Source organism: Stegostoma tigrinum, chromosome 38 (assembly GCF_030684315.1).
Source record: "Stegostoma tigrinum isolate sSteTig4 chromosome 38, sSteTig4.hap1, whole genome shotgun sequence".
Taxonomy (NCBI): Eukaryota; Metazoa; Chordata; class Chondrichthyes; order Orectolobiformes; family Stegostomatidae; genus Stegostoma; species Stegostoma tigrinum.
Window position 1 is genome coordinate 22,834,805 of NC_081391.1, and position 12,266 is coordinate 22,847,070.

General features: G+C 48.0%; 1 protein-coding gene across 1 annotated transcript in view; it reads right to left on the minus strand.

Moving 5' to 3' along the window:
• The window catches only part of LOC125447199 (SH3 domain-binding protein 1-like), an 86,832-nt gene that overhangs the window by 15,478 nt on the left and 59,088 nt on the right, over positions 1 to 12,266 (minus strand). The window contains exons 12-14 of the mRNA XM_048521413.2: positions 9,227 to 9,308; positions 4,682 to 4,762; positions 2,452 to 2,565 (exon numbers count right to left, since the gene is read on the minus strand). Of these exons, the coding sequence (XP_048377370.2) occupies positions 2,452 to 2,565; positions 4,682 to 4,762; positions 9,227 to 9,308 (277 nt within the window). The remainder of the gene's footprint in view (positions 1 to 2,451; positions 2,566 to 4,681; positions 4,763 to 9,226; positions 9,309 to 12,266) is intronic.

The window sequence follows — 12,266 nt, forward strand, 5'->3', positions numbered from 1 at the left end:
ACTAGTGTCCTCTAGGGAAGGAAACTGCCATCCTTACCTGGTCTGGTCCACGTGTGACTCCAGACCCACAGCAATGTGGTTGAGTCTGGGTTCAGACTGGACCAAGGGAACGCATGCCCCAGAAAGGCAATAAATGCTGCCCAGCCAGCAATGCCCTCATCCCGTGAATGAATAAAGAGAAGAAAAATGATATTAGTAAACTAGATGGGTTTTTGGGGTTATGAGTAGGCTCTTAATAAGAGACTTTTTTGAAAAACTGAATTCAAAATTCATCATCTGCCATGGCAGGATTTGAACCTGGGTTTCTGGATTAATAGCCGAGCAATAATATTTCTGGGCCATTGCCTCCCCTCACTGGGTCACAATCAACTGTTACAGGAAGCTGAAAGAAGGGTACAGTCAGGGGCATGATTGATCAGTTGCTGAAACAGGGCAGCGTGGCATGGGGTACGAATACACTAACCATGAGGGCAAGTAGCCTCTGGGCTCAGGTTCAGAAAGATCATGGTGAGTCTGACTACATCATGTTCCTGACTACTATGGATCACAATAACTTTTCTTTCGCTCTTGAGGTTATTTCATTTATTTTGCGGGGCTTTTCTCTTTCATTGTCACTAACTCATTTGTTAGGGGATGCCGTCGCGTATGGTCGGTATCCCCGGTTGCAAACAGATTCCATTCACAGTTCGATTTGTACACAAGTCAGAACACAACGCAGGATGCTGTAAAGGAAAACTGAAAGAGCTGCGGATGCTGGAAATCAGGAACAGAAGCAGAAATTGCTGGCAAAGCTCCGGCAGCGTCTGTGGAGAGAAATCAGAGTTAACGTTTCGGGTCCGGCGATCCTTCCTCAGAACTGATGTTAGCTAGGAAAATGTCACTTTAAATGCAGAGGATCGGGTTGGGGGAGGGGGTAAGGAGTAAACCAGAGGTGGGGATAGAGCCCAAAGAGAGGGAAGAACAGTTGGATAAATAGCCACATGCATAAAGCTGTAGGCTCTTAAGCAGGAAGTTACAACACTATTTCCTGCATGCTGGATCTCAATCTCAGATTATCCTTAACAACTGACAGTGTTCTTTCCAGTACAATCCACCGCATATTTGGTTATGCCTGAATAAACGCAGCCCTAAGCTAGATATCCCAAATTAATCAGCAAGAAATTCATCACCTCAGTGATTTGAAATTTCCTGGAATCCCAGTTTATCGAGCATTGAGAGGTTTGAAGTTGGTTTCTCACTGTTGCAGCCTTCCATTCCCTCTCATGCTTGTAACCACTGTCTCCCCCCAACCCCCAACACACACCTCCTTGCTACTCTTTCTACTTTTGTACATATCTTACAGTGTCTTCTCCCCACTCCCCTCTCACTCTTGAGCTTCCTCCTACCCATCTCACACCTCTCACAGTCTCTTTGATCACACTTCACCCTTCTTGGAGACGCCCACGTCTTCTCACACTTGCCATCCTGTGGCTGATGCCCCCCTCCTATCGGACACTACACCCAGTTTGAATAACGAGCCCTTCTGGCCTCAGCAAAAGACCTTGTATCCCAGCCAATGTCAGCTGACACCCATCATCCCCGCACTTTGCCCGGTTGTGGGAACTCCTGCTCCCAGACCTCTCCCCTCACAGGGAGATCTCGGTTCCTGGACCCCAGACCCCCGGTAACCTCCTCAATGATCTCTCTAACAGCTCATTGCTCCTCCGACCACAGACTGCTTCATTTCCACATTCAGTGCTGATTGGTTCCTTCACTTGGGCGTGATTGCTTCTCAATAGCCTATCTATCTCTGGCTTAAAAGTATTCAAAGACTCTGCTCCCACCATCTTTTCAGGAAGAGTCCCATCAAATTTTCCTCATCTCTGTCTTAAATGATTGGCTCCTTATACATGGACGATAACCTCATTGTAGCCCTGAGACTTGGAAGATTATGCTGTCAATTGGTGCCTTTCCATTCAGGTTTTAGAGCGCATTCCCTGGAATAAAACAAATCTCTGAATTAATTTTGAAAAGAGGCAGAAACATCTAGAAGAACGTATTTCCACTTTCAGTCGGGCCAACATTCCGATCACAGGCCTGAGGGCAGAAGACAAAATGGCCACCTCTCTATTGAAGGGAACTGAAATAACTGCACAGAGGCTCCCGTCCCGTCCCGTCCCGTCCCGTCCCGTCCCGAATACTCCCTTTATTTACACAGGCAGAGCACATGGGCTGTGACCACCCAGCTTAGGGCAAGTTCCTTGAATGAAGAGACCTTCTGAATCTACTGTTTATATCTGTCAGCCAGGGCTCCCTAACTGGCTCAGATTAATGACCCCAATCAAGGATATTGTAGTCAATGGATCCACCTGGCCCTCGTTCCAATCATACAATGATGTTGTCGAGCTGACCACCAAAGGTGGAAACAGATGACATGATATTTAGTGACCTTTCACCTGACCTCTAACCTACCTTTCATCCCTAGGCCAGAGGAGGTTTGGACCCAGCACGATGGCAATGTTACTTGGACTCATTTTGTTCACTTCCTGATGTTCCGCTAACTTCGCCAAGAACTTGATAAGGTACCTGGTTTAAGAAAGAGGAACGAAAGATTTATCATCTTTTACCTGAGGTCAAAGCTCTCCTGGCACATCGGGCCAGCAGTCGGCCATTTTGTGTGCGCGAACGTTGCCGTCTGCAATTTTAACCACTTTGGGCATCACCATCCGACCTGGAGCTGATGTTTTATCAAACACTGACAGAAAATTATTGGAAAGTGAGAGAGAGTCTGAACATTAGACTGGAGTTCTCCATGGGGCGAGGAATTGACAAGTGACTCTCCTGTGCACAGCCTCCAACATCAAGGGAAGGTGTCTGCTGGAATTCTGGGATTATCTCACTAATAATATAATCTGATCCCTGCCTTACGATTCTCCTCAAAGCCTGGTTTCTTTGTCCAAGCTTTTTAAGTGCCACTAGACTTTGTCAAAAATAATCCTTGCAGAAACACCTTGAGATATTTTGTCAGATAAATTTATCAGGGCACTTTTGAACAGTATGTTCCAATCCCAGAGCTGCTGCTATCTCATTGCAGCTTGGTTAGCTCTGTTGGCTGGATGGCTGGTTTGCAATGTGATGCCAACAGCTTGGGCTCAATTCCTGCACCACCCTCCTTCTCTCACCGAGGCATGGTGACCCTTAGGATAAACCCCCCCCCCCCAAGTTGTGTGTCTCTCTGTAATGAGGGAGCAGCCCTATGGTTTGGTAAGATTATGGCAATTTTATTTTCTTATCTAGAAGGACAAAGGCAGCAGATGCATGGGAACACCACCCCATGCAAGATCCCCTCCAAGCCCCTTGCCATCCTGACTTGGAAATATGCCGTCGTTCCTCCCTTGTCGCCCGGTCAAAATCCTGGAATTCCCTCCATAACAACATCCTGCATGGTTTTTTTTGTTCTTTTCAGTTATTCACAGGATGAGGGCGTCACTGGCCAGGCAGCGTTTATTGCCCATCCCTAATTACCCAGGGGGCAGTTAAAAGTCAGCCATATTGCTGTGGGTCTGGAGTCACGTGGACCAGACTAGGTAAGGATGGCAGTTTCCTTCCCTAAAGGGCATTAGTGAACTAGATGGGTTTTTCCTGACAATTGACAAAGGGTTCATGGTCACCTTTAGGCTTTTAATTTCAGACATTTTCAAAATTAATTTCAAATTCTACCATCTAACGTGGCAGGATTCGAACCCAGGTCCCCTGAAAACTACCTGGTTGCCACGATTAACAGTCCAGCGCCATCCCCACACTCTTAAAAATCACATCACATTAAAACAACTGCAATGGTCGAAGAAAGCAGCTCACCACCACAGCTTCTTGATTGGGTGGAGAGCTGCAACGAGAGACAGGCAGTAAGTCCTGGGCCCACCATATCCCTTAAGAGACTTTTAAAAATAAAAGCTGCTATATAAATGCAAGTTGTTGTTGTGGCATACTTTATGCACAAGCTGAGGTTTTGCCATAAGACCATAAGACATAGGAGTGGAAGTAAGGCTATTTGGCCCATCGAGTCCACTCTGCCATTTAAATCATGGCTGACGGGCATTTCGACTCCACTTCCCTGCACTCTCCCCGTAGCCCCTGATTCCTTCTGAGATCAAGAATTTATCAATCTCTGCCTTGAAGGCATCCAACGTCCCGGCCTCCACTGTGCTCCGTGGCAATGAATTCCACAAGCCCACCACACTCTGGCTGAAGAAATGTCGTCTCATTTCAGTTTTAAATTTACCCCCTCTAATTCTAAGGCTGTGCCCACGGGTCCTAGTCTCCCTGCCTAACAGAAACAACTTCCCAGCGTTCACCCTTTCTAAGCCATACATTATCTTTTAAGTTTCTATTAGATCTCCCCTCAACCTTCTAAACTCGAATGAATACAATCCCAGGATCCTTAGCCGCTCATCGTACATTAAACCTACCATTCCAGGGATCATCCGTGTGAATCTCCGCTGGACACGCTCCAGAGCCAGTTTGTCCTTCCTGAGGTGTGGGGCCCAAAATTGGACACAGTATTCTAAATGGGGCCTAACTAGAGCTTTATAAAGTCTCAGGGACTTAGTACAATAAGTATCAGCAGGAGATTTACTCAGCCATCAGAATCCTACCTCTCCCCTTCAGCTCCCCCCTTTATAATTCTTGTATTTGACATTACCGTAAATTATTGTAGGATTCCGGGGGTAGCTTAGCGCAAACTTCTCGCAGTCTCTCAATCTTCCTGGGAAGATCCTTCTCACTGCATAAAGAAACAGTGACAATAATTAGCTTCAGAGATAATGGGAACTGCAGATGCTGGAGATTCCAAGATAATAAAATGTGAGGCTGGATGAACACAGCAGGCCAAGCAGCATCTCAGGAGCATCTCAGAGCCCCTCTCTGATGAAGGGTCTAGGCCCGAAACGTCAGCTTTTGTGCTCCTGAGATGCTGCTTGGCCTGCTGTGTTCATCCAGCCTCACATTTTATTATCTAACAATAATTAGCTTTGTGCCTTGGGCTAGAGTTTCTCCAAACAGTTTATATTCGCTCCCCTCTGATAAAAGGTAACTCCCTCCAAATTGTTGGAATCATTGTACTTTCTTGGAGGACCCTTTATTTCCATGGAGGTAAAAACAAAGTGCAGCCAGATGCTGGAAATCTGAAACAAAAACAAAAAGTGCTGGAGAAACTCAGCAGGTCTGACAGCATCTGTGGAGAGAGAAACAGAGTTAATTTTTTGAGTCTGGTATGACTCTTCTTCAGATTTAGACCCAAAAGAATTCTCCGGGAGCATGGGCTCACATCCAACCACTGCACACTGTGACATTTACGTCAGGAGTCATGTGACACCAGGTTATAGTCGAACAGGTTTATTTGAATCCATAGGGCTTCAAAGTGTCTCCACCTGATGAAGGAGCAGTGCTGTGAAATCTTGCGATTTCAAATAAATCTGTTGGACTGTAACCTGCCGTTGTGTGTCTTCTGACTTTGTCCACCTCAGTCCAACACCAGCTCTTCTACATCATGAAATTTCAGTCCATTAATGAAAGAAAATACCTGAGGGGCTGTTGTGATGCAGTGGCAGTGTCCCTGCCTTCGAACCAGGACACCTGGGTTCAAGTGGGGTAGTGATGGATTAGTGTTATTTCTGCTAGACTGTCAACTGAGAGAACCAGGTAATGTCCTGGGGCAAGGCAGAATCAGAGGAGCAGGAAAGTCAATGCTTTGGGGTTACACCTTTCGTCAGGACTCATGTTCCTTATTGTGTCCTCCATCTCCACACTGCCCCTGCTGTGTTCCTCCAGCTCCACACTGGACCCTGCTGTGTTCCTCCAGCTCCACACTGTACCCTGCTGTGTTCCTCCATCTCCACACTGTACCCTGCTGTGTTCCTCCAGCTCCACACTGGACCCTGCTGTGTTCCTCCAGCTCCACACTGGACCCTGCTGTGTTCCTCCATCTCCACACTGTACCCTGCTGTGTTCCTCCAGCTCCACACTGGACCCTGCTGTGTTCCTCCAGCTCCACACTGGACCCTGCTGTGTTCCTCCAGCTCCACACTGCACCCTGCTGTGTTCCTCCAGCTCCACACTGTCCCCTGCTGTGGTCCTCCATCCCCACACTGGACCCTGCTGTGTTCCTCCAGCTCCACACTGTCCCCTGCTGTGTTCCTCCATCCCCACACTGGACCCTGCTGTGTTCCTCCATCCCCACACTGGACCCTGCTGTGTTCCTCCATCCCCACACTGGACCCTGCTGTGTTCCTCCAGCTCCACACTGGACCCTGCTGTGTTCCTCCATCTCCACACTGTCCCCTGCTGTGTTCCTCCAGCTCCACACTGTCCCCTGCTGTGTTCCTCCATCTCCACACTGGACCCTGCTGTGTTCCTCCAGCTCCACACTGTCCCCTGCTGTGTTCCTCCATCTCCACACTGTCCCCTGCTGTGTTCCTCCATCTCCACACTGTACCCTGCTGTGTTCCTCCAGCTCCACACTGGACCCTGCTGTGTTCCTCCATCTCCACACTGGACCCTGCTGTGTTCCTCCATCTCCAGACTGCACCCTGCTGTGTTCCTCCATCCCCACACTGGACCCTGCTGTGTTCCTCCATCCCCACACTGGACCCTGCTGTGTTCCTCCAGCTCCACACTGTCCCCTGCTGTGTTCCTCCATCTCCACACTGTACCCTGCTGTGTTCCTCCAGCTCCACACTGGACCCTGCTGTGTTCCTCCATCTCTACACTGTCCCCTGCTGTGTTCCTCCATCTCCACACTGTACCCTGCTGTGTTCCTCCAGCTCCACACTGTCCCCTGCTGTGTTCCTCCATCTCCACACTGTACCCTGCTGTGTTCCTCCAGCTCCACACTGGACCCTGCTGTGTTCCTCCATCTCCACACTGGACCCTGCTGTGTTCCTCCATCTCCAGACTGCACCCTGCTGTGTTCCTCCATCCCCACACTGGACTCTGCTGTGTTCCTCCATCTCCACACTGGACCCTGCTGTGTTCCTCCAGCTCCACACTGTCCCCTGCTGTGTTCCTCTAGCTCCACACTGTACCCTGCTGTGTTCCTCCATCTCCACACTGTACCCTGCTGTCTTCCTCCATCTCCACACTGTACCCTGCTGCGTTCCTCCATCTCCACACTGCACCCTGCTGCGTTCCTCCATCTCCACACTGCACCCTGCTGTGTTCCTCCATCTCCACACAGTACTGGCTCTGACTCAAGCATCTGCAGTCCGCGCTATCTTGTAATGTTCTGGGGGCTCGGGTTTGAATCCTGCCTTGGAAAATGGTGGAATTTGTACTCAATTAAAAACAAAGATCTGGAATTGGGAATCTAATAATGACGATGAATCTGTTGCTGATTGTCGGAAAAACCAATCTGGTTCACCAATGTCCTTTAGGGACGGAAGCTGCAATGCTTATCTGGTCTGGCCTACATGTGACTGCAGACCCTCAGCGATGTGACTGACTCTTAACTGCCCTCTGGGTAACTAGGGGTGGGCAATAAATGCTGGCCTGGCCAGTGATGCCCTCATCCCGCGATTGAATTTAGGAAAAGACCCATCTGCTCCAAAGGTGCGTCATTACAGGCCAATTTGAAAATATCTTAGAAAGTTAACGTACGGCTTAAAGCAAGTCTCAGTGTGGGTGACCGCACCAACTATCATCGATGAATGGGGCTCCTCCAGGAAGGAAATCTGCCACCTTACCCGGTCTGACCTACATGTGACTCCAGAACCACAGCAATTCAGTTAACTCTTAACTGTCTCTCGAAATGGGACATTAAATGAGTAATGTTCGACAATTCCAGAGATTGGAGAGCCTGTGGAATTCCCTTCCACAGTAAATGCCTGTGGCATAAACACTGAATGTTTTGAAGGAGTTAGATATAGTTCTTAGGACTGAAGGGATCAATTGGTATGGGGGAGAAAGCAGGAACGTGGTACTCAGTTGGATGATCATACTGAATAGCAGGGCAGGCTCAAAGGGCTGAATGGCCTACTCTTGCTCCCAGCTTCTATGTTTCTATTTGTAAATTACTCCCCTGATTGGGAGAGGCTTGATGGAGCATAAATAACAGCATGGATCAGGTGACTGAATGGCCTGCATTGAAAATGAGAGTAATGCCCGGGGATTATCCACGGTGATGGGGATTCCCAGACTCTCCTCGGAATCACGGACTTGTCCCGCCTCAGAAGGAGGCCATTCAGCCCATTGTGGCTGCACCCAGTTCTATCCCCTCACAGTAATCTTTTCTCCCCCATCCCTGCTCACCAGTTTTATCCAAACAACCATACAATGCCTCTCTCGAATGCTTCAACTGAACCTGCCTCTGTCACTTGCTGGCAGTGAATGGCAATTCCCAATTCTGAGGAAGGGTCACTTGCCCTGAAACGTGAACTCTGATTTCTCTCCACAGATGCTGCCAGACCTGCTGAGCTTTTCCAGCAACTTCTGTCTTTGTTTCTGATTTACAGCATTTGCAGTTCTTTCAGATTTTATTGCATACACTAAGTACTCACAGCGTGAAGAGGTTTTTTTTCTCGTTATCACACTTGCTTTGTTTGTGCGTGATTTTAAATCAAGGCCCTCTCATTCTTTTCTGTTCTTATGAGCAAGAACAGCTTATCCCTGACTACTCGGCCCAGCCCGCTGTTGAGATTGAAAGTTCAGAGGCAGGTTCAGTTTGGCTCTGAAGGTGAGAGCTGTGTCTTCCTGGGATTATTCACAAGCTGAATGCATGCAAATGCCAAATGTGCCAGAGAGGGATATGGAGACCACTTTACCTCTCAATCCTGAGGCTGCTGACAGCGATAGACAGTAGGTCTGACTTTCATGCTTGGGGCATTAGTGTGGCGTGAGAGGACTGGGAATGAAAACTTGGGGAATCATATTATCCCTATAGTGCAGAAAGAGGCCATTCAGCCCATTGACTCTGCACCGACACCCTGAAAAGCATCCCACTCAGACCTAGGTCCTCCATCCTATCCCTGTAACTCCCAATTTCCAATGGCCAATCCACCTAGCCTGCACATCTTTGGACTGTGTGAGGAAACCAGAGCACCCGGAGGAAACTCATGCAGACATGGGGAGAACATGCAAACACTGCACAGACAGTCTCCCAAGAGTGGAGTCGAACCCAGGTCCTTGGCGCTGTGAGGCGGCTGTGCTAACCACTGAGCCACCGTGCCGCTAAAGTGTCCAAAATGGCACCTACCTGGCAGCTTGGAACCACTCATCGTAAAGGTCAAATGTCATGAGGGGCTGAGGTAATTCACGCAGGTACGACTTCAATGCACCTGCCACAAAGAGACAGAGAGAGAAAAGGGACCATTATTTCTGCAGTTGTCCATCTCATCCCTAATAAAGATCAACTCCTTCTAGTATGAAAATGTCAGTATCTTTGGCGAAAAGCCTCAAACAAAATATTTTTGAACCAACCGACAAAGATTTCTGACGAAGTGCCCCAACCCGAAACGTCAGCTTTCCTGCTCCTCTGATGCTGCTTGGCCTGCTGTGTTCATCCAGCTCCACGCTGTGTTATAATAAAATGTGAGGCTGGATGAACACAGCAGGCCAAGATTCCCATTATCTCTGATACTATTTTAACTACGCTGTGTTATCTCAGGTTCCAGCATCGGCAGTTCCTACTAGCTCCAAGAGTGTGTTAAACTTTCTTTTAATACCCAGAGGGACTAACACACAAAACTGAGCAACTTTCCCAGGATCTGCAGTTCCTACTATCTCTGAATCAAAATCACTGTGACATTTTTGTTTGTTTTTTAAAATGACTAGCCACCACCGGTAATCACCCATGTAGCCAATTAAAAATTTACAAGCCAAGCTCCTTTTGGGCAATTAATAATACCTTAACATTTAGAATGCCATAGAGTCATAGACATTTACAGCATGGAAAGAGACCCTTTGGTCCAACTCGTCCAAGCCGGCCCAGATATCCTAAATTAATCTAGTACCATTTGCCAGCATATGGCCCATTTCTTCCGATTCTTTCCTATTCACTTAAATCTTTCCTATTCCAGTGTCATAATTGTACCAGCCTCCACCACTTCCCCTGGCATCTCATTCCATACACGCACCACCCTCTGCATGAAAATGTTACCCCTGTCACCATAAGCCGATGCCAATTCGTTTTGGACTGCCCCACCCTGGGGGAAAGACCCTGGCTATTTACTCTATCCATGCCCCTCATGATTTTATAAACCTCTAAGGTCACCCCTCAGCATCCAATGCTCCAAAGAAAATAGCCCCAGCCTATTCAGCCTCTCCCTGTAGCTCAAACTCTCCAACCCTGGCGACATCCTTGTAAATATTGTCTGAACTCTTTCCAGTTTGAAATCTTTTCTGAGCTCATTCAACATAACCCAGTTTCTGGACATAACTAATAATTAGAAGTAACCACTTGACCAATTGAATGGACTGTTCACATCAAACATGTCAATTACACAAAGTAACCAGTGTATTAAAGAGGTGTCAGTGAACAATTTTTTTGCAGTGGTGCTGAAGTAAAGGAACGCATTTTTATACAGAGATAGTGGGAACTGCAGATGCTGGAGAATCTGAGATAACAAGGGGTACAGATGGATGAACACAGCAGGTCAAGCAGCTTCAGAGGAGCAGGAAGGCTGACACCTCGGGTCTGGATTCTTGTTCAGAAATCATTTTTATACACTTTCCCAATATTTTTTCAAAGCTTTCGAATATAAAAATTCAGATACAACTGTCCCACTGAATGCAAGAAGCATCAGGGACTAGCATCTGACTTTGACCAGTGATCTTGGTAAAACTAATAGACTGAGGAGACACAGAGTAAAGCTTCCTCTACAATGTCCCCATCAAATTTATCCTCCACGCCTTGCCCCAGCAAACACACCCTATACACTGTCCCCTATCAACCACACCCTATACACTGTCCCCCATCAAACACCTTCTGCACTGTCTCCTATCAAACACACCCTGTACACTGTCCCCTATCAAACACACCCTCCACACTGTCCCCTATCAAACACACCCTGTAGACTGTCCCCTATCAAACACACCCTATACACTGTCCCCCATCAAACACACCCTGTACACTGTCCCCTATCAAACACACCCTATACACTGTCCCCTATCAAACACACCCTGTACACTGTCACACATCAAACACACCCTGTACACAGTCCCCTATCAAACACACCCTATACACTGACCCCATCAAACACACCCTGTATACTGTCCCCTATCAAACACACCCTGTACACTGTCCCCTATCAAACACACCGAATACACTGTCCCCTATCAAACACACCCTGCACACTGTCCCCCATCAAACACACCCTATACACTGTCCCCTATCAAACACACCCTGTACACTGTCCCCTATCAAACACACCCTGTACACTGTCCCCTATCAAACACACCCTATACACTGTCCCCCATCAAACACCCTCTGCACTGTCCCCTATCAAACACACCCTGTACACTGTCCCCTATCAAACACACCCTATACACTGTCCCCCATCAAACACACCCTGTACACAGTCCCCTATCAAACACACCCTATACACTGTCCCCCATCAAACACACCCTGTATACTGTCCGCTATCAAACACACCCTGTACACTCTCCCCTATCAACCACACCCTATACACTGTCCCCTATCAAACACACCCTCCACACTGTCCCCTATCAAACACACCCTGTAGACTGTCCCCTATCAAACACACCCTATACACTGTCCCCCATCAAACACACCCTGTACACTGTCCCCTATCAAACACACCCTATACACTGTCCCCTATCAAACACACCCTGTACACTGTCCCCTATCTAACACACCCTGTACACTGTCCCCTATCAAACACACCCTACACACTGTCCCCCATCAAACACCCTCTGCACTGTCCCCTATCAAACACACCCTGTACACAGACCTCTATCAAACACACCCTCTACACTGTCCCCTATCAAACACACCCTGCACACTGTCCCCCATCAAATACACCCTGTACACTGTCCCCTATCTAACACACCCTGTACACTGTCCCCTATCAAACACACCCTACACACTGTCCCCCATCAAACACCCTCTGCACTGTCCCCTATCAAACACACCCTGTACACAGTCCCCTATCAAACACACCCTATACACTGTCCCCTATCAAACACACCCTGCACACTGTCCCCCATCAAACACACCCTGTACGCTGTCCCCTATCAAACACACCCTATACACAGTCCCCTATCAAACACACCCT